Here is a 23,713-nt window from a genome sequence, read left to right on the forward strand (position 1 = left end):
TTCAAGCTCTTATTTCGGGTTTGAAAATAAGGGGGCAAATTTCGTTATAAACATTTAGAACTGAAGCCGCCCCTGTACATCCTGTGAGTTTCTAACTTGCAGATTATTGTTGCTGAAGCCAAAATAAAGATTCAAAACTAAATAAAAATATTCTACGGCCAGAAGCCGAGATAATTGTTTTTGTTTTCTTAAATCGTAGTGACTTTATTTATAACAATTAAGAAATTATTTCACAGTCATTGACTAAAGAAAGACTGATATTATCAAAAAATAAAAATTATTTTGACCGAAAGTTACATTTCATTATTAAAAATGATTTTTAAAGTGTAGTGGAGATTTATTTTTCGTTTCGACTGTGATTTATTGTGTCGGTTGCCCTTAGCAACTGCTAGCAACTTATAATACATTGAATCACGGGTTTCGCTTTAAATTTTAAAGCACCGCTTTGAAATTTGGCAAACACATAGATAATATGTTAAAGAATAAAAATGATATTGGGCCTCTGTGTGCTTTTGTCCTAGGGGTGAGTCACCCCTTATAAGGGGTGAAAAAATATATGTTCAAAATAAGTTCGGAAATGGATAAAACGTCTAATTCTAAGCACCTTTTGTTCTATAGCATTTTTTCACCAAGTTAATACCTTTCGAGTTATTTTCGAGTAAATACCTTCATTTTTCAACAACAAAAAAAACACGTTTTTAGGCGGTTTTTGACAAATAACTCAAAAAGTAAGTATTTTATTGAAAAAAAGAGTTTTAACAAAAATATAGCAAATTAAAAATTGAAAAAAATGGTGTGCGCGTGAAATCTCTAGACCCAGTAGAAACAAAGTTCTAGCTAATGAAAAAGAGGTTCATATCCGTCAAATTTCAAAGTGAATTATTTCATCGTGAAATAATCGAAAAATCATGCACTTTTTGGAGAAAAATCATTACAACTTTTTTAAAGTGTGTAAAACAATATGTATATCTGTTTAAAAAAAAGTTTATAGCATCAAAAGTAAGCAAGTTACGCTGAAAATCCTAATTAGCATCAAAAATGAAATTAATCAATGTTACTTCAATGTTGTTTTACTCGTGTATGTGTCGTTTATGTCTGTAAGTTTCATCGGTTCAAAGTGCTTATTTTTGAAGGGGCAGTAGTTAAAAGGACTTGAACTAGTCAATAATCACGAGTGTATGCAAATTTAGAACAGCCATATCTTAACAAATTTTTGCCTTCCAAAAAAAAGCAAACAATCCAAAATATTCATCAGCAAAAACTAAATTGTTTTACTCTTTGTGATTTTTGGTCACATTAATAAATTTTAAGTTATTTAGAAAAAAACATTTTTAAAAATCTTATCTCGTATCTGTTTTAAAAATTAAAACAGATTTACTTTAAAACCAATTTTTTGTTAAATAAGCCCTTTGAACCGATTATACTTACAGATCATATAAATAATACATGAGCAAAGTAACTTGTGCAGCGGTAATGATTAATTTGATTTAAGATGCTAATTGGGGGTTGACTTTCGAGTTTTTTGACCAAAAAGAAGAGATCAACTTTATTTTCAGAGTAACTTGCTTACTTTTGATGCTATAAACATTTTTTAAAAACAGATATACATATTTTTTAAATACTTTAAAAACTGATTTTTCTCCTAAAAGTGTATGATTTTTTTATTATTTCACGTTGAAATAATTCACTTTGAAATTTGACGGATATTAACCTATTTTTCATTGGCTAGAACTTCGTTTATACTGGGTCTAGAGATTTCATGCATACATCATTTTTTTTCAATTTTTAATTTGCTATATTTTTGTTAAAACCCATTTTTTCAATAAAACACTTATTTTTTGAGTTATTTGTCAAAAACCGCCTAAAAACGTGTTTTTTTTGTTGTTGAAAAATTAAGGTATTTACTCGAAAATAACTCGAAAGGTATTATTTTCACGTTAAGGTTATTTTCACTTTGTGAAAAAATGCTATATAAAGAAAAGTGCTTAGAATTAGACGTTTTATCCATTTCCGAACTTATTTTGAACATATATTTTTTCACCCCTCATAAGGGGTGAAACTCACCCCCAGGACAAAAGCACACAGAGGCCCAATATCATTTTTATTCTTTAACATGTTATCTGTGTTTGCCAAATTTCATGTCAATCCAAGCGGTGCTTTAAAATTTAAAGCAAAAACCGTGATACAATGTATTATAAGTTGCTAGCCGTTGCTAAGAGCAACCGACACAATAAATCATAGTCGTAACGAAAAATAAATCTCCAGTACACTTTAAAAATCATTTTTAATAATTAAATGTAATCTTCGGTTAAAATAATTTTTATTTTAAGATAATATAAGTCTTTCTTTAGTCAATGACTGTGAAATAATTTCTTAATTGTTATAAATAAAGTCACTACGATTTAAGAAAACAAAAACAATTATCTCGGCTTAAGTTGGTCGTAGAAAATTTTTATTTATTTTTGAATCTTTATTTCGTCTTCAGCAACAATAACCTGCAAGTTAAAAACTCATGGGATGTACAGGGGCGGCTTCAGTTCAAAATGTTTATAACGAAATTTGCCCCCTTATTTTCAAACCCGAAATAATAGGTTGAAAAATGTTATACGCATTTATTTACATCAGAATATGAAAACATAAGTCTTTAGAAGGAGAGTGGATCTTGGATTAACTCCGTACGATTTTTTTTTCAAAAAGTTATAGCCTTGGACATTTGACCTCCTGGGATAAACAAATTATAATATCTAAACAACAAGTTCACCAATCGGGCACTACAAATTTTTTTTTTTTTTGTTATTATTGAAAGATTTTTATTTTAAAGCCTTAAAAAATACATAAAAGTTATTTTTACAATGAATAAGGCAATTGCAAAAAACGGCCATTTTGGACCTTTCGCAGGCTGTTTTGCAATAACGTATTAACGAAATTAAACTTGCCATACCTCAAATTGTAGGTTTTTTAATTTACTACAATTTTCTATTTAAAACTTTTTCTCTGAAATGAATATCCTAAGCTGCAAAATTAAAAATCTTTAAAAATTGTAAATTTAACAAATGAAAATCTTCATAAATAAAAAACCGCACAAAATTTTTGGTTACATTTTAGTATAAGTTATTCTTGGCATCGTCCTTTACAACACCTGATAGGTTTCAAAAATTCCTGAATTATATCACGTTTTTTCACCCACAGCCTGGGGTATTAATATTCTATAATCATCGAGAGGAATTTTATTTTTTGGTAATGTTACGAATCTGATGGTATTTTACCTGTGTCATATATCTTATTGAATAGTGTTGTTAATGAGTCTAGGTTTTTACTTTCCTTATCTGCTTGGTCATTTAGTTGATAATATAATCTGTGGATGATGTAGAACAAGGTGTATCGTCGTCATAAAGTATCTTAATGTATCCTTTCCATATCCCCAGTTTGTCTTTTGTACCTTCTGTGTAATTATTTCGTTATTATTATTTCATAATATTGTTGCTTGTATCTTGCTGCGTCTACTTTTCATTTCTTTCATTTTTTTATGGACGTTAAAGGTGTGGTATCTACAGTGATGAGCGCGCTAATAACCGACAAAGTAACGCAAAAAATGGAAAACATAATACGTTGTGAAGTAAACAGAGATGAAACTACTAAGAGGTGGAAATTATCGATATAAACATATAAATTAACATTACATTACATAGTTTCCCACCTTTAGAGGCATCGGAGGAGTATGACAACTATCACAGACGTCTAAAGGTGGGAAACTATGTAATATTTATTTATACGTTTATATCAAGAATTTCCACCTCTACTAGTTTCTTCTCCTTTTATTTCACAATGTATTATGTTTTCCATCTTTTGCGTTATTTTTCCAGTTATTAGCGCGCTCATCACTGTATACTGAAATATTATTACCTTTTGTAGTGGAAACCGAAACATTAAAATTTTTATTTGTATTCATTGAAATATTTTCAAAGAATAAAATAAAAAGCTTCCTAATATTCTGAAACTACTTGTTACTTGTTTTCAGGGAACAACTTTTAACAGTCTTACTTCAGATTACATCTTTAGTGCTAGGAGAAACCCCACCCAAGAAGAAAACTGTAACACTGGGTGGAAAATTAGCTCCTGCTATTTTTCAAACACTTATAGTCACTTGGATTAAAGCTAATTTAAATGTTATGATAAGTAGGGAATTGTGGGACAGGTTTCTGCAGGTTCTAACCACCTTAACTGTTTGGGAGGAATTAATAAAAGAATGGGCAGTAAGTATTATAATACAGAAATCGTTATATGATATAGAATATTTGAGATTGTTTTAGTTTAGGTTTTTTAATAGTTACAATTTATATTCTAAACAATATGTACATTCGAGCAGTTTCGTAGCTATTACACTCACTTGACTTAGTACTCGGCATCTTTGTAAAGTCTAAATGAGGCCCTCAGTGCAACAGTGGTCTAACCCACAAATTGAGCATTTTTAGATTAATATATCAATAAAAGCAGCAACATTAAATCTTCAGATTAACAGGGGCCTACACAACCTACACCTAAATTTGTGGCCTACCTAAAAAAAGTGGCCACCCTATACATTTCGGAAATAAAAATTCATTGGAAGTTTTAGGCACTGTTGAGTCTCAATTTATATATTTATCGCAGTTATGTATGCTTGATTTTGGCAGTTTGTGACTAAGTTTTGACGTTAATGTTGTTGTTTTCTGTAGTCACTGTTTATCTTTTAAGTTGAAAACATTTAATTAAACAGTAATTTAACTTTTCAAACGTGGATTTCGATTAAATATTTAGTAATAATTAATAGGAAAGGCGAAATCCAAGCGACTCCATTTTTAAACAAATTATTGTTCAAAAATAAAATCTTGGGTAAGTCGGAAACAGATTCTCTCTTATACCTATTCCCCATCTTTCTAAAATTTACAAGGAATAAAGGGTGATGAATGCAGAGACATTGGGAGTCTATAATTGCACTCTACAACACATCAATTCATCCAGGCAAAGTTCAACAAATCTGCTTCCTAGTACTCAATACGTGAGTAAAAACGCAGGTAGATAAAGGCATTTAATATTAAATTTCGATTCAGAGATCATTACCATCTTTCTATGGACCATTTCAACCTCTTGGTATCTTCAGGAAAGCCTGTACTGATGCTCTGAATCGAAATTAGACATTTTCGCCAAGTGTGCCAATTACAAGGTAATAATTAACAATGTATAACCATTTTCAATTTCGTTGCAAAACTAAAATACAGCTTAACCACATTCTAGTCCAATCAGAGAGCGCTGCAAGCACCTCTACCGGTTTCGAAACTTATTAGTCTCTCATCAGGAGGCACATATGCTGCTCTCCCTGATCCAACCAAAACAAACCCCAGCGTGCAGTCCCGGATTGCAACGAACGAAATGGCATAGATGCCCTAGCGGCAACTGCTAGCAAAAAGACTAAGTTTTCACTCTAATGGCATACAAAACAACATAATGTTATTCTACATCCCACCAGAATGAAAACAATGGGAACCTTCTCTGGTTACACCTCCGAGGCTTCTACAATTTGCAAGCCATACGGATGCTGAGACTAAGGATGATGAGGGAATTCTACAATTTGCAATTCACGTCCCATCTGCTCAGCGCGGTAGAGAAGGTTCCCATTGTTTTCATTCTGGTGGGATGTAGAATAGCATTATGTTGTTTTGTATGCCATTAGAGTGAAAACTTAGTCTTTTTGCTAGCAGTTGCCGCTAGGGCATCTATGCCATTTCGTTCGTTGCAATCCGGGACTGCACGCTGGGGTTTGTTTTGGTTGGATCAGGGAGAGCAGCATATGTGCCTCCTGATGAGAGACTAATAAGTTTCGAAACCGGTAGAGGTGCTTGCAGCGCTCTCTGATTGGACTAGAATGTGGTTCGGCTGTATTTTCGTTTTGCAACGAAATTGAAAATGGTTATTCATTTTTGATGTACATTTACTCTGTGTGGAGTATAAAGGGAACCATTCTCGTTGGAACTTTACCGCGCTGAGCAGATGGGACGTGAATTGCAAATTGTAGAATTCCCTCATCTTCCTTAGTCTCAGCATCCCTATGGCTTGCAAATTGTAGAAGCCTCGGAGGTGTAACCAGAGAAGGTTCCCATTGTTTTCATTCTGGTGGGATGTAGAATAGCATTATGTTGTTTTGTATGCCATTAGAGTGAAAACTTAGTCTTTTTGTAATAATTAACATTTAGACGTACTCGCGACCTCTATTAAAGGAAAAGCAAAACCCAAGCGACTTCATTTTTAAACAAATAAATATTCAAAAATAAAATCTTTGGATTTCTTAAGTCGGAAACAGATTCTCTCTTATACCTATTCCCCATCCTTCTAAAATTTGCAAAAAAAATAAAGGGTGATGATTCAGTGCATCATTATAGGCTCTCCTGAAGATACCAAGAGGTTGAAATGGTCCATAGAGACATGGTAATGATCTCTGAATCGAAATTAAATATTAAATGCCTTTATCTGCCTGCGTTGTTACTCACGTATTGATTACTAGGAAACAGATTTGTTGATCTTTGCCTGGATGAATTGAGGTGTTGTAGAGTGCAATTATCTGCCACCCTGAAATGGAACTGGGCCGGATACGTCGCCCGAATCAGTGATGGGAGGTGGACGAAGAGATTACTTGAGTGGAGGACAAGATTAGACAAAAGAAGTAGAGGAAGACCACCTACTCGTTGGACTATCTCAAGAAAATGTCAAGAAATTGGATGCAAAAGTGCTCAAAATAGAGCACAATGGACAAAAATGAGGGAGGCCGATGTCCAGCAGTGGACGCAAGGGGCTTGATGATGATGATGAGAGTGCAATTATAGACTCCCCATGTCTCTGCATTCATCACCCTTTATTCCTTGCATATTTTAGAAGCATGGGGAATAGGTATAAGAGAGAATCTTTTTCCGACTTAAGAAGTCCAAAGATTTTATTTTTGAATATTTATTTGTTTAAAAATAAAGTCGCTTGGATTTCGCCTTTCCTTTAATAGAGGTCGCGAGTGCGTCTAAATGTTAATTGTGTCCTTGTAATTGGCATACTTAGCGAAAATGTCTAATTTCGATTCCTCGAGCATCATTATAGGCTCTCCTGATGATACCAAGAGGTTGAAATAGTCCATAGAGAGATGGTAATGATGTCTGAATCGAGATTAAATATTAAATGCCTTTATCTAATAATTAATAAATAATTAATTAATAATTAAGGTATGGTCTTATCTACAGTAGATTGCTGCAATATTGCTACAAGACGGAAGAAGTCAAGTTTGTGTATCCGAAACTTTAGGTATTCCGAGAACTACAGTGCGGAGAGCTTTTCATCGCTTTATAGAGACTGGTACATACCAACGTCGACTTGGTTCCGGTCGTAGAAGAGTTATCTTAGTTAGATTGCAGATAATAATTGTCTTTACTGATGAATCGCGATTCTGTTTGATGTCTGGCGATGGCCGAGAGAGGGTTTGGAGACGCAGAAATGAAAGATATGCCCAAGCTTGTATGTCCCAGAGAAGAAAATTTGGCAGGGTGGTGTCATGGTTTGAGCTGGAATCTCATTTGAAGCTCGAAATGAACTTATTTTCATCAATGGCCCCCTGAATGCCCACCGGTATATAGAGGATATTTTGGCAGAAGCAGTAGTTCCATTTGGTCCATTCATTGGGGATAATTTTGTCTTTATACATGATAATTCACAGCCGCATACTGCCAGAATCGTGACAAATTACTTAAGGGAAGTAGGAATTAATACTCTAGAATGGCCAGCCTGCAGTTCTGATCTAAATATCATCGAACATCTTTGGAATGAACTTCATCGTAGGGTTAGAAGTCAACCAGACCAGCCAGAAAGTCTTGCAGAACTTCAAAACATGTTTCGTGAAGAATATGAACGTACTCCTTAAGTTTTTATTCAAAATTTGTTCCTTTCCCTTCCAAATCGTATCCAAACAGTTATTGATGGTTTAGGGCATATTACCCGATATTATACAATTTTCTTCAAGTTCAGTCGTAATTTTTATACTCGTGACATTCGTTTCGATATTACACTTTTTCTTTTGTAGCCTTCTAATTAAATAAATTATGCTAAGGAATCAAGCAGTAATGACCATTTTTTGTTTTAAAAGTGAAATATGTTAGGTATTCTTGTTCTCATGATCATTTTTCAGTGCGTCACAGTTTTTCGATTTCTCTCTAATGCATTAAGTTAGATGAGACGGAAAAAGCGGTAGCTCCGTGATTAAACACAAAAATAATGCAGCATTACAATGGTTATATACATAAGATGTCTATTCCTAACCTACGTTTGATTCGTTGATATTTAGAATGCGCGTTTTTTCTAGCCAATCAAATACACATATTACGAACATTTGACGAAAACTTTGTTCATTTTGGCCATTTTTTAGAAGTGTCAAAGAGTCAAGTGACGGTTATTATTCAGGTCAGTATTTTGTGTACCTGTCATTTTGAAATTTCGAATTCGACTTCCCTTGTGTTTCACAACGTGTTTGTGCATTTTTTTGTGTTTTGGTTTAGAATTTAGTTCGTTAAAAGTTAGTCATTGGCGTGAGGAGACTAGAGACATTTGAGATGTACCGAATAGTGCTAAATATCTCATGAGTAGATAGAATAGCCAACGTGGAGGTAATGAGACTTACGCATAAGGAACGAGAAGAACTAACAAATAAGAAGAAAACTGAGATATATGGGACATGTGATGAGAGATGTATATCTAATACTCCAGGTCATTATGCAAGAAAAAGATCTATAGTAAGGAGACGTAACTCATGGCTGAAGAACCTTAGGAACTGGTTTGGATGTAATAACAATGAATTATTTAGAGCCGCGGTTTCAGAAATAAAGATCGCTCTGATGACTGCCAACTTTTGAAGCGGAGACAGCACCTAGAGAAGGAGATAAAAACACAATTAATGGATAGTTTTGTGTCATTTTTTAATGTTTCCATATTTATAAATTTAATTAACAATATTGTTTACTTTTTAATTTTATTCCCCTTTATAAAAAATACCTACATGTTAACATATTGTGTAAAAATCAAATATACTAAATTACTAATTAGTTTAATTCCACCAGCTTTTCACCTATGGCTAAGTACGATTCTAGCATCTGTCAGATTCGTCAATAATTACATGAAATAAGTCTCGACACACCCAATACAGTATATGACGTCATAATTAATGACGCACTGAAAAATGATCATGAGAACAAGAATATACAATATGAAACAGTACATAAAACTTCCAATGAATTTTTATTTTCGGAAATTTACAGGGTGGCCACTTTTTTGCCTCTCAGTGTATAACAAAATCAGAAAGTACCTCAAGAATTGTATATCTTGTAGATTTAGCGGCTAGCTTCTCATAAACTGTTTACAATCTATATAACAGAATATTATCAGAAATTCCCATGTAAAAAAATAACTTCGAGATATAATTGAATATTATTAAACAAATAGCAGTAAACAATAGGTAATATAACGAACAAAAAATAAACACAGTTTTAAACCAAAAACTGCATAAGAAAGTCCTGCAATTAGTCTCCCCACCACCAGAGAGAAAACCCAGTACCTTCTGCTCTGCTACATGATTGGGCAAGGTATCAAAAAAATGGCCAAACACAACTTAAGCAAATACATTAAAAATAATAAGAGCCAAAAAAAACCAAAAGGATTACAGATCAGTGTATACACAAACTGGCATGTCGTGACTGTCCAAAACCTTACATCGGTCAAACTGGCAGAACCTTTAACAAACGTATAACAGAACACAAAAGTGCTTTCAATAATAGAAAAACAGATTCTACGTACGAATTTCACCTTTTAGATCATAATCATTCTTTTAATGAACAGTTTCAAATTCTCCATATTCACAATAAATGCCTTAAGCTACCTTTGAATGCTACCCCAATTCTGAATGGCCAACTTGACACAAACAGCTACCACTTCTCATCCTATCCAGTTAAAGACTTTAAAGTGCAGACACACAGTAAAATACATCACTTGACAAAGGTACTCTGCCGAAACAGCTGTAGTTACATTAACTTGTTATAAATTGTTTTGTAAGTATTGAAAACAAAGGTTTTTGGGTTTCATTGTTAGATAAAATGAACTTACATCAAGTAACTGTCGAATCTATCACTTATTTTTACTTTTTTATTTTGTAGAAAACCATGGAAACACTTACAAGAGTGCTGGCCCGACATGTTTATAACCTAGATCTGACCAATTTACCTTTGGATAGACTAAATGATAACAGGTCAAAGAGAAGTAGAAGAACTACGCAGAGACAAGAACAAAGTACACCTTGTAGTACAGGCGAACCCGTCCATCCCGTAGTTTCCCGACAAGATTCAGCATTACCCGATGGTCAGCTCTTATCAAAAAGGACACGATCAACATTATCCAGAAGCTACAGTGATAACGACTTGACGTTAAAGCGTAGATCTTCGCAAATCAAACAAAGAAATGTAAGTATATCACGGTTTTATTTTATTTTAAATTTAATGCAGATATATTTCATGGTTTAAGTTGTGACGTCATCGAATGTGAAATGACGAGATGAAAGTTGAGTTTTGTTGAAACAAGGAAATACACTACATAATAAAAAATAATTAGACTTGCGTGGAAAAACAAAGCTAAACAAACCAAAAAAAACAGAATTTAAGAGTATTTTTATGTGATGTACTGTTGGTTGCCTAACAAGGCAAGCAGGCAACAGGTTGAAGGTAAACGGTAGAATATTGCGAGAAAACAGTATAATACAAAAGGTGGCTATTTATTGTGTTAAATTTATTAGTATACTATTGCAATGAATAATCATGTCTGTTAAAAGTTGGAAAATAATTGTTGACAAAATTAAATAACTAAAGATTACTGTTAGTGAGGTAGATATATGTGTGAAGGAAATGATTGTATATAATATTGTGGAATGAATAAAAGTATGTAATAATATAAAAAAAATAAACTATGTGACATAAAGTCTAATTCATCTTTATGTAGTTTTGGAAGGACTGAATGAATTGGAAGTAATGTATCTTGATAGGCTACCAACGTAGATTAGTGAATAAAATAATTAGAATGAGAGGTACCAATATAAGTCAAATTGTGGGTTGGTGTCACTATGTAAAGAAGAATCTAAATTGAATAAGTATATGAAATAGAGAAGTATGAGATTTATTTCTATTGGTGATAGTGGAAGGAACAGACTGAACTAAATGAAATATAGTAAGTATATATCACTTTCCTTACTTAGTAACATTCTTTCACTTCTTTCTTTTTAGATTCTTGGACTTTACTTTACAATAGGATACTGCACACCTACATCCATTATGATCCATTCAGTCAAACTTCTTTCAGACTATAACATTTAAGTTTTAATGCATTCACTATTCTTTTTTTCATCTATCTTTTCATTTTCAATCATATCAGGCAACTTCCAATATCCATTTATCCCAATTTAAAATAATTTTTTCACATTTTACATTTGTTTGATTTCAGTTGCAATCACATACGTTCATAAAGTTCTGCACTTAAATATATTTCATTTAGTTCAGTCTGTTCACTCCACTATCACCAATAGAAATCAATCTCATACTTCTCTATTTCATATACTTATTCAATTTAGATTCTTCTTTACATACTGACACCATCCCACAATTTGACTTATATTGGTAGCTCTCATTCTAATTATTTTATTCACTAATCTACGTTGGTAGCCTATCAAGATACATTACTTCCAATTCATTCAGTCCTTCCAAAACTACATAAAGATGAATTAGACTTTATGTCACATAGTTTAATTTTATTATATTATTACATACTTTTATTCATTCCACAATATTATATACAATCATTTCCTTCACACATATATCTACCTCACTAACAGTAATCTTTAGTTATTTAATTTTGTCAACAATTATTTTCCAACTTTTAACAGACATAATTATTCATTACAATAGTATACTAATAAATTTAACACAATAAATAGCCACCTTTTGTATTATACTGTTTTCTCGCAATATTCTACCGTTTACCTTCAACCTGTTGCCAGCTTGCCTTGTTAGGCAACCAACAGTACATCACATAAAAATACTCTTAAATTCTGGTTTTTTTGGTTTGTTTAGCTTTGTTTTTCCACGCAAGTCTATTTATTTTTTATTATGTAGTGTATTTCCTTGTTTCAACAAAACTCAACTTTCATCTCGTCATTTCACATTCGATGACGTCTCAACTTAAACCATGAAATATATCTGCATTAAATTTAATGAATCTATAAGTTATTCTGGAATAGAGAGTTGCTAATTTAAACTTTACAGTAGATTTTATTATTCAAATAATTTAAATTATTTTTGCAGACAAACCTTTGCATTTTTTAAAAAAATCCAAAATCAAATGAAACTTTAACCAAAAATTGGCTTTATCTTGTCATGTCATGTCACTCTTGTCAAATTGTATATCCACTTCCTAATTTCTCAGTTGGTCTGTGCCCATTGAATTGGCAAGTACCTAGCATCTTCGAGCAGGGAAACATGGCACCCTTTTAGCATGTGTTCTACTTTATCTATCAACATCGACTTGTAGTCATTAAATTTTAATATATTATATTATGTAAGCCATATACAATGAGGTTAACACTATTTACAGTGTGCTAGTTTCAAACTACTCGGCAGGATGTAAGTGTTCCTACATTTTTCATTTTAACAGTCACAATTTTAACCTTTTGCTTTAAACTAACGTGGAAATACTTCATTCTAGGCACTGAAGATGTTCTGTATAGAACGAAAACGTTTGGCAATCCATGACATTTTATAGTTTTAAATAAACGATTTTATACCAGAATACATCTCGAAGTTTATACTTCTGTATTGGTTTTTGAAACTATGGTATACAGCCAACTATTGGGATTTTCCCATTGATTTTTCTTATACTAATGTACAAGCATTTTTCTGAAAATGTAAGTCCGTATTGTGTATGAATTCTTTGTTTCCAGCTTAATAGACGACGCTCTAAATCTTTAGAATTCCTTGCACCTCAAGATACTGAATCTACTGACCGTACACGATCACCTAGTCCAGCTCCGTCCAGTGGTATGGAAAGTAATTCTATCAAAGATTCTCCAATTCAGTTAGATATGTTGTCCGCTGATCACCAAACCTTAGAATTTTGTGGTGAACACAGAGGTGTTATTTGTGGAGGATCCATCAGAGGTTGGCTACCCGATGTGGCTGTAATTATATGGAAAAGGATGTTAGGTAAGTTTGAAATGTATCTATACTTTATTTCACATTAAGAACGGAACGCTTGGCTTATGCAGATCAGTGTTGCCAAAACTCTCAGGCACGGGGTGCTACTAGACTGTCGATATACGATTCATTCTAATCAGACGGCGTGGCATCGGCGCGCTTCTATCAACCAGAAGAAATACGTAGCCCTATCTACGCAACGTTGCATTCTTAACGTGAAACGTTCTACAGTAAACTTTAGATAATTGTTGGATTCTAAATTCTATTGTTTAAACAATTTTACAAATAAGCAAATTTCACAAAAAAGTATTTCGTCTATATAAATATTAAAGATGTTATCTCTTGCACACAGCGAATAGTTATATATAATTTTGTCTGTATTTTGACATATCGAAAGGATGATTATCAAAGTTAATAAAATATGTGAAAAATCGTTTAAAAAGTATATCTATGTGGAACATAAATATGTTTTCTCTGCTACATTTTGTTATATCAAGTATTTGCAGTGGGGTGTAAGATACACTCTGACCGAAATATGAATAGACGTAAGCTGCGCGCAAATTGGAGAAGGGATGCAGTATTCATTTGGGGCTTAAATTACAGAGTTGCCAAGGTTCTTACAAATATTGACGCGATTTTTTTTCAGATGTTGTTTACATGAATCATTGTTTATAACGAGTTTCATGCAATTATTTAAAATTTATTACAAATTCTTCATCGGTGTCGTCAGTGTCTGTTTAAGTCTGAGAATATATCTTCGTTATCCAAATCATCACCTAAATTAATAATACATGATTATCTGGCAGCATCAAATAATGGCTCCTTTGAAATGAAATCATCCTTACCAATTTTCACTTCGTCTACAAGTTTTTCCACTTTTCTATGGAAAATATTTCAAAGAACTTATCCGACAATTTTTGAATAGAATTAAAAGTGAAATCTACATTTCGTGTTCTAACATAATTTTTTAGTGCTGCCAGATAAGCTTTGTCGGGTTTAAATCTGGATGATATGGTGAGAACTAATACGTCATGACCGTTATTTCTAATAATGGAATCAACAGCATGTTAAACATATTTCGGTTTATGTGATTTTATAATGGCATACAGATCTGGTCTGAGCATGTTAGCAGGAAAAAGATAATTTCTAGATTTTGCTTAGCCAATCTTATCAGTTTACTCTTTGTTGATGCGGATGTTGGTGCTTTATCCTCTTGAGTATTATGACAAGATGCATTGTCCGTTACGATGACACTGTTGGGAGATACTTAACAATTTTTCTTCTAACCACTTTTTGTAGTTGACCAAGGTCATATCATCGTGGTAATCACCCGATTTTGTTTGGGGCTTCCAGGTCACATCAGATCCACCGACAAAACCTGCATTGTTTCCTGCACCGACAATGATTAAACGTTGGCCCTTGGAGACGGATTTTTAAGCCCACTGTTTGTTCCATCAGTTTAACTATTGCTGCGACTAGGGGGTGACAGTAAATAAGTTTTATCAGTAAACACAATCAATGTAAAACTATTTACAAACTATGTAAAACTATCCACATAAACAGCTAAAATGCTGTCGATCAACTGAGCGGTCTCTGCCGTAATTTGAAATTTGCTAAAGTAGAAGCCATAGTTAGTATGCAGTGCAGGTAGCATAGGGCAATGATTTCTTACCGGAGAACGGCCGACCATGTTGCCGGTTTGCCCCGAGCGGTGCATTAGGACCGGATTTAAGAATCATAGCACTGGAATATACGCGCTCACAACAATTGCCTACGGTTGTATACACGCACCTACCATTGTGCCGACATGAACGGCATCCATGCGCACCGTAAGACTAACACTGCATTCTAACTATGGCTTTTATAGCGAGCAAAGTATGTTCACGTGTATTTCTATTTCGGTTCACCTGTAATTCCCTTACATTTTGCGGGCGTCGGATTGGCATATTAAAGTAGTTTTTGGCTGGTGTATACGCTCTGAGCTTCGCTGGTGTCGCTCCTAGCGGATTAGTAATGCAACTTTCACCGGTAATTTTTAAATTTATTATTTAATTGTTATCGCTTAATATTTACAACGCAAAAAAGTAATTAAATTGTAATCGATTTTTTTAAGATTTTGCTAATCATTTTGACGTTCTATTGATGAAATATTAATTTCTTATTTTGGATACTTTCACAATTATCGTGTAGATGGCGCTAAGATTAATAGATTAATTCTAACGTGCTATGTACTAAGAGTATAAGTCATAAAAAAGATTTTTCGGGATTCTTCTATATTTTGAATTATATAATTAATAAGGTATTACCAAAGTAGAAAGTAAAATAGTTATTTACTAATTTATTAATCATATTTCGTCACCATTTTCATATTTAGTTGTAATAGTTATTTCATCAGTGATAAAAAAGACTTTGAAAAGTCCTAATAAAAATTTTTCATTTTTGACTTATACTCATAATACGTAGCACTCTAGAATTTATAATTACATATTACGGAACATTAAAAAAACTTAAATTCAGTATTTAAAACGTAAGTATATTTTTAAGGTAAAAATATATACCACAACTTTGACCAACTAATATTTGTTATAATTAATGTTTTTATTTTTAATTTTAAATTAATCACTTTGACATTTATGTCAAATTTCCAGTAAACGTTTACAGACTTGTCACTACTGGCGCTCGCGAATTTTTAAATATCCGCTCTACGTACGAGCTCACAGCGTATAAATATGTTGCAGTATAGTTAATTACATCTGCGAATTTTGATCTAACATGATTTTCTGCTGTTGTTTATTTTATTAAAGCTACATTAAGAGCAAAGACTGTATTATTTTATTTTCAAATAACTAAGTTACAAAAAATGTCATATTTTTTGCAGGTGCACTGGGAGATATTAACAAAATTTCTGACCCAAAACTGCATGCTCAAGTATTCGAATATCTGGTAAAACTGACCGACACACTAATAAAACTAAGTCGGAATCAAGGCATCTCATTCGACAATATGAGTACTCCACATCCTCCAGAGTTGATCCCCCCATTGACCTTAATCCTTCCATGGTGTTTTGGGGCTTTGGTGCTACCTAGTAATTACGAAGCTGGGAAGTTGAACGCCTTGAGGCTAATTTGTACTATAACTGTCAACTGTGATAGCAAACATCGGACTTATTTGCCACAAGTGTATAGGTTTCTACATACGGGTGAGTAGGTAATATTTTAAAACAAACATAGTGAATTACGAGTGATTCGAATTATAAACAACAATCGAAGCCGAAATTATATAGGGTTTAAAAAGGGTTTACCTTTTGGCAGTTTCCCAATTCGGTATTCCCATTGTCTTTGAAATTTAGGGACAGGCCTCAATGTCGTTGTGAATTATATAGTCAGACAAGATCACTCACTTTGAAGCTCTCATTCTAAGTTTGTTGATGTTCATCTTAATTTCATCTGGTCAACCTATTCTTCACCTGTCAAGTTTTCTTGCGAAGGTTTCTAGCCGAACTCAATGTCACGTGGCAGAAGTGCTTTATAGTTCAGAAAGCCACTGCGCATCCGCTAGGAAAAATATTCTGATTCGGATTTTTTGCACAATCTTACTCAAAAAGGACCCTTTTTAACAAATTTGCATGTTGAAAGGTCCAAAAGTTGGTCAACAATTTTTTGAACGTTTTTTTTTCTGAACTTATTTTTTTTACATCGAACAAAGTTTTTTAGGTTTTTTGGATCATTCCAAACAGAAAAGCTCTTTAGTGATTTTTCTCTAAAGTTGATAGTTTTTGACATATGCTATTAAAAATTTCAAAATTGCGAAATCGGCCAGTTTTAACCCTCATAAACTATGTGAAAAACTGAAAATTTCAATGTTAACAAGGTAGAGGTAGATATTCTTTAAACATCGATTGATGAAATCCCGAAGAGTTTTTTGCAATATAATATCGAAAACCCCTTTGTTTTTTAATTGCTAATCAAGCGGGCGCGACACTATTTTCGCGTTACATATTATGTAATATGCATAAATATATGTGCTGAAAAATATTCTGATTCAATTTTTTTTCACCATCTTGCTTGAAAAGGTTCTGTATTAACAAATTTGCATGTTGCCAGAGTCAAAAATGGGTCAAAAAATTTTTTAAACTTCAAATGTGTTCCGATTACATCTACATGCAACGGTTGAAAATAGTGTCGCGCACGCTTGATTAGCAATTAAAAAACAAAGGGGTTTTCGATATTGTATTGCAAAAGCTCTTCGGGATTTTATCAATCGATGCTCATAGAATATCTACGTACCTTGGTAACATTGAAATGTTCATATTTTGTTTTTCACATAGTTTTTGAGGGGTAAAATGGCCAATTTTGCAATTTTTAAATTTTCAATCGCTTATATCTTGAAAACTATCACATTTAGAGAAAAGTCACTTGAGATCTTTTCTATTTGGAATGATCCAAAAAGCCTTAAAAAAATTTGTCCGATGCAAAAAATAGTTTTAGGAAAAAACAAAAAAAAACGTTTAAAAAAATTTTTGACTGCCTTTTGATCCCGGCAACATGAAAATTTGTTAAAAGGAGACCTTTTTAAGCAAGATGGTGAAAAAAATTGAATCAGAATAGTTTTCCGCGCATATATTTACGCATATTACATACATGCAACGCTTGAAAATAGTATCGCGCCCGCTTGATTAGCAATTAAAAAACAAAGGGGCTTTCGATATTGTATTGCAAAAAACTCTTCGGGATTTCATCAATCGGTGTTTAAAGAATATCTACCTACGCTGGCAACATTGAAATTTTCAGTTTTTCACATAGTTTTTGAATGTTAAAAATAGCCGACTTCGCAGTTTTTAAATTTTTAATCGCTTATATGTCAAAAACTATCAATTTGACTCACTTTTGCACCTGGCAACATGCAAATTTGTTAAAAGGGGTCCTTTTTGAGTAAGATTGTGCAAAAAATCCGAATCAAAATATTTTTCCTAGCGGATGCGCAGTGGTTTTCTGGACTATTACGACCCAACATCAGTCTGGCCAGTGGTTTTATTCATAGCTGATCAAGAGGCCAGGAGCAAAATTACCATGTACTGGTAAATATTTTTAAACATACAATGATTTTACCTGCCAAAGCAGCTATCCGCTCTTATATCCTATGTAACTCAATAAGTAGTGTCTTTCCTTCTGCTTTCTCCTGCGTAAATTTTAAAACATTGTGTATAATTTCACAGGATTGTAATGTTCATGTTTATTAAAAAAATATGAAATGCATTCTAAAAAAACAACTATTCGACGATTTTATCTGTCAATGTCGCAAAACCATTGATTTCGTGCACAATGCATTTTAAGTGGATGTTTACTCTTTGCACCAACGCGTTCAACTGAAGTCCCCTCTCTAATGATGTTGAAAAAGTAACTACAGTAAAACCTCCGTTAACCAAAACCGTTTTAACCGAAACGTCTATATAATAAATATAGCTGCAAAACATCGTTGTCAAAGTAAAATACAAAAGAGAATAGAAGATTAAAAAAAAGCACTTTACACATATTCATTTTCCTTAATTTTATTTCTTTGTTCTGTACCTACATATTAAAGAAACATTACGAAATCACCTAATAGTATTTTTATTACCAACTTTGACCAAAAACACCATGTACTTTGATACAAGAGGAATACAAAAACAATGTTATTTTTAACCGAAATTCTTGTTATTCGAAACGGCCTACCCCCCAATTATTTCGGTTAACAGAGGTTTTACTGTATTCGTTACTTACGAATACCGAAAGTAACGATTACTTTACAGAGAGGTAAATCGTTACTTTGATTACTTTGATTACTTCGTTACTTCTTACCAATCGTATCAGAGCTAGTAACGACTATTGTATCTACTTTGATTACTCTGATTACTTCGTACCAATCGTATCAGAGCGAGTAACGACTATTATATCTACTTTGATTACTTTGATTACTCTGTTTACTTCGTACCAATCGTAACAGAGCGAGTAACGACTATTGTATCTACTTTGATTACTCTGACGGTTACAAAAGTAACACAAGTAATCAAAGTAACGAATACTGTAAATGATTACTTTATACGAAATACCTACCTACTGAGAAATACGATTCTCGATATCATTACCGGTACTCAAATTCAAAAGTAACAAAAGTAATAATAGTAATCAAAGTAAAGAATGCTGTAAATGATTACTTTATACAAAATACCTACCTACTGGGAAATACGATTCTCGATATGATTACCGGTACTCAAATACAAAAGTAACAAAAGTAATATCAAAGTAACGAATACTGTAAATGATTACTTTATACAAAAGTAACGATTTGTAACGAATACTCGAAAGTAACTATAAACAACATCACTAACCCTCTCATTGATTTGCTACCTGAGTGACCGTCGCGGTTTCAGATATTTCTGTTCACTTAATTTACCAAATATATTTCGGAATTGAGATTTAATCGTCGTTTTGAATAAAACAAAAAATATTGAGGAATTAAAAACAATTTTTATAAGGTGTACACTTATCTTAGATATACAAACATATATTTTTACAGCCCTAACTGGTAGCTCGAAATTAGTAATCAACACTTGTCTGAAATATCTGGGGCCTAGATTTTTTTCGCTTCAATTACCTGGGGCATCATTGTTATTGTTGGATTTTATACACGCATGTAATATAATTTTAAACAATACTGAAAAGTTGGAATCGTCGCCGAGAACAGAAGCTATGTCGTTCCTGGCCAATCTACTTAGTCACACTGAAAATTTGAATGCCATATCCGTACTTCAACCTGATTCAGAAATGCACATCATGACCTGTCCGGATATAAAGGTAAGTCAGTTTAAAAGCTATTTATTCATTAAAGGTTATATTTGTATTAATTTAGAATATGTTACAAAAATTATAGTAAACTTGCGTGCATAGAAATCGGCGCACTTAAACTTTTGACTTAACTGTATTTGTATTTTTTTTTTCAGAAACTATTACTCGGATCAAAAAAGGGATGTAATTTGTTATTATGGTTCATTCCACGAATATACGGCTGTTTTGGATTATCGCGACAACGAATATTTTAGTGTACAACATAAGAAGTACGAAAGTAAATGGCTCTAATAATTATTCCAATAAACAACAATGTAATTTGCAATTTACTTTCGTTCTTCATATTTTGCACAATAAAATATTCGTTGTAGAGATAATCCAACACAGTCGTATGTTAGTGGAATAGGGTATATTGCCTTTGCAACTAAAAATTGCATATTTTTCGTATTTCATAATTAATCAGTGTTCATGTGTGTAATCTTAATGGATAATAGTACATCAGGGAAAGCCTATTGCTTTTATAGAAAATGGACTAAGCTATCGTGCTGTTGCTGTACAACTGGATATGATACGCGCAGCGGTTTAAAAAATGTTCCAAAAACATTATGAGACTGGATCCTTTCGTAGACGACCTGGAAGCTATTTACAACTGTTCATGATGATCGCTTTATTGTGTCAACAATATTAAGAAATCGTCACCTGAATGCCATTTAAGTGCAACAACAGCTCCGTGAAGTCAGAGGAGGGGTTACTAGTCAGTGGACAGTAAGACGAAGACTCAAAGAAAATAATCTGACTCCTCGAGTATCTGGTATTGGTCAAAAACTTACTGCAGCTCATCGTCAAGCATGCCTACGTTTTACACGGGATCATCTAAACTTTACATTGGAACAATGGAGATGTATTCTGTTCTCAGATGAGACCAGAATATGCATCTATGGTAGCGACCGAATAAGGAAAGTGTACCGAAGACGAGTAGAGCGATTTTCATTGCTGCATTGAAGAGCTTAGTCATTATGGAGGTCGTTCCTACAGTTTACCCCTAACCTTTTTTTCGGAGCATCAATAATTTTGACGTCATAAATGATTTTAAGAATGTCGCGAATCGAGGCATGACATTTTAGTTAAATCTGACAGTTGTCAGAATATTTATATTTATCAAAAATGAAAATAATCGGTTTCGTTTTGATTCAAATCAAGTCTCTTGCTATCCTCTGACACCGTGCTTCGGGGTCTACCCTTTAAAAAAGAGGCTTTGCAAGAAGGCTGATTTGAATCAAAACGCACCGAGAAGATGGTATAAATATTCAAATATTTACACCGAAGTATGGTTAGACTGACCTATAACGGGGAACGATGGAATGATTGAAATGAATGTCGACAACGAATCAAGTAATCTGTTAACCCAGGTACTAAAGTACCAAAAAGGCGACGCTATCGCGGCGATTGATAGCGTTTCATATGGGTAATCTGCGATGTACGTTACCTTACTTTGACTACATTGGAGATGAATTTATTTTTATACAGAACAATGCAAGGCTGCATACCTCAAGAATCGTGCAATTACATTACTGAAGTCAGTTTTCGGGTCATGGAATGGCCAGCGTGCAGTCCAGAGCTCAATCCTATAGAATAAGCTATAACAAAGAATTCGAGCTAGACTTCATACAAAAAAAATTGGTCCCAGAGCTTATTGTCGCAGTAGTAGGAGAGCGGCTTAACATCGGACACGAATCAATAGCGAACTTGATTAGATCTATGTCGAATCTTATGAGAGAAGTTATTAATGCAAGAGGAGGTCATACCCATTATTATTACATTAATAGGGTACATTTTTTTTATTACATAATACTGTTCAGTTTTGTTGGGCAGTGAAAAAGAAAGAGGAACAGCGAATGCATGTGGCGGAAATGAGAATGCTTAGATGGATGAGTGGAGTGACAAAGAAGGATAAAATTAGAAATGAGTATATTAGGGGAAGTCTAGGTGTGGCACCAATTGATGCCAAAATGAGAGAGCATAGGTTAAGATGGTTTGGTCATGTTCAACGTCGAGACGTTAACCACCCAATACGAAGAATAGCTGAAGTGCAGATTCCTGGAAGGAGTAGGAGAGGAAGACCAAAGAAGAGCTGGGGGGAGACGATAAGGCAAGACATGTTGGTAAAGGGGATTAACATTGATATGGCCCAAGATAGAATTGTGTGGAGAAATGCAATTAGGGAAGCCGACCCCGCATAGGGATAAGGCAAAGAGAATGATGATGATGATGACTGTTCAGTTTTGTATAAAAATGAGATTTCCAAAATTTCAGGCTTCAAAAACTCATAATAACTTAAAAGTACAAATTTAAAGTCTTCTGTGTTTTAAAATAGTTCAAACGACCCGTGACGTCACATAGTTTAACTATATGGTTCCGTTTATGGTTATATTTAGGTATATTCTTCTGCTTCTTCGTTAGTTTATTGGCCTCCACCTACTTGGGTATTTGGCCAGCTCGTCGTCGCGGAATAAAGGAAAAATATTTATATTCTAATGACATTTATCGTATGTCATTGTAATAATATATACCACTTTGTTGAGATTGGAGTTTGATATAGTTATTGAAGGAAAGGAAAGAAGGTTTACTATGAAAAATAAAACCATTTTGTAAAAGTACAAATTTTCTATGAATAGTTCAAACGATCAAAAACACTTGTAACGTCACATAACTGCATTTTCTACTGACGTTTATAATGTCTAAATTAAAATTATATACAATTTTGTGTACTTTGTTGGTTTAGAATGTAAACATATAGCCCGATGACGTCTCGACGCGTTTTGGGCTGGCTGGTATAATTTGAATTTTTAATCGTCTTTAGGGGCCAAACGAAAAACAAACAAAACTTTTTTATCTTTGATACATGTTTTAAATTATGTTCTGTTGTGATTCATAACATTTTTTTTTCGAATTTAAAATTTTATGCAAGTTCCCTATTGTTAAATTTTTAATTGTCAAATACCCTTTTTGTGTTAGCAAAAAAAAGTTAATTTGCTTGATGCATTAATTTTACAGTATTAAACAAGAAGTCGAAATAAATTTTCATAAATATTACAGCATATTAAATTATGTTATCAAACAGTATATCCTTTTTTTTATCCGAGTAATGGTTTCTAAAAAAATACAGTTTTAGTCAAATGTTTAAAGTGGGCCGGGTATATGCACTTTAGTTTATTACTATACCCGAGGAAACGCAGCCGAATAAGCACTTGAAAAATCGAAAAATTCGATTCGTCTTATACCAGTATCCTCATCACTATTCCACAGTTGAAAAAGAACTATTGACAATCCTAGATTCTTCGAAACACTTTCGAATGTATTTTTTTTTTATTCAAAACAAAGCCGCATCCTCCCGAAGGATATTAGCGACATAACGGTTACAATTTACAATGTATACAAATATCAGTAATATCTAGTACTTACATGATTAAATTTTGTACTACATATTGATACAAGATAAATATCCTATTAGTTTTCTGTAATCAAAGTTCTTTCCCAGTAACGTTTGCAAACTGTTCGGGATGCCATATAGACGTCTATCAATAGTATATTTAGGACAACCAA

The 23,713-nt window shown here is 33.2% G+C and overlaps 1 protein-coding gene across 2 annotated transcripts in view; it reads left to right on the forward strand.

Moving 5' to 3' along the window:
* LOC114336116 (ral GTPase-activating protein subunit alpha-1) overlaps positions 1-23,713 on the forward strand; it is a 208,858-nt gene that overhangs the window by 81,437 nt on the left and 103,708 nt on the right. For both annotated transcript variants that reach the window (XM_050650360.1, XM_050650361.1), the window contains 5 exons: positions 4,019-4,253; positions 10,209-10,511; positions 13,034-13,295; positions 16,165-16,485; positions 19,842-20,119. In XM_050650360.1, coding sequence (XP_050506317.1) covers positions 4,019-4,253; positions 10,209-10,511; positions 13,034-13,295; positions 16,165-16,485; positions 19,842-20,119 — 1,399 coding nt within the window. The remainder of the gene's footprint in view (positions 1-4,018; positions 4,254-10,208; positions 10,512-13,033; positions 13,296-16,164; positions 16,486-19,841; positions 20,120-23,713) is intronic.

The sequence above is a fragment of the Diabrotica virgifera genome, chromosome 5, assembly GCF_917563875.1.
Source record: "Diabrotica virgifera virgifera chromosome 5, PGI_DIABVI_V3a".
NCBI lineage: Eukaryota > Metazoa > Arthropoda > Insecta > Coleoptera > Chrysomelidae > Diabrotica > Diabrotica virgifera.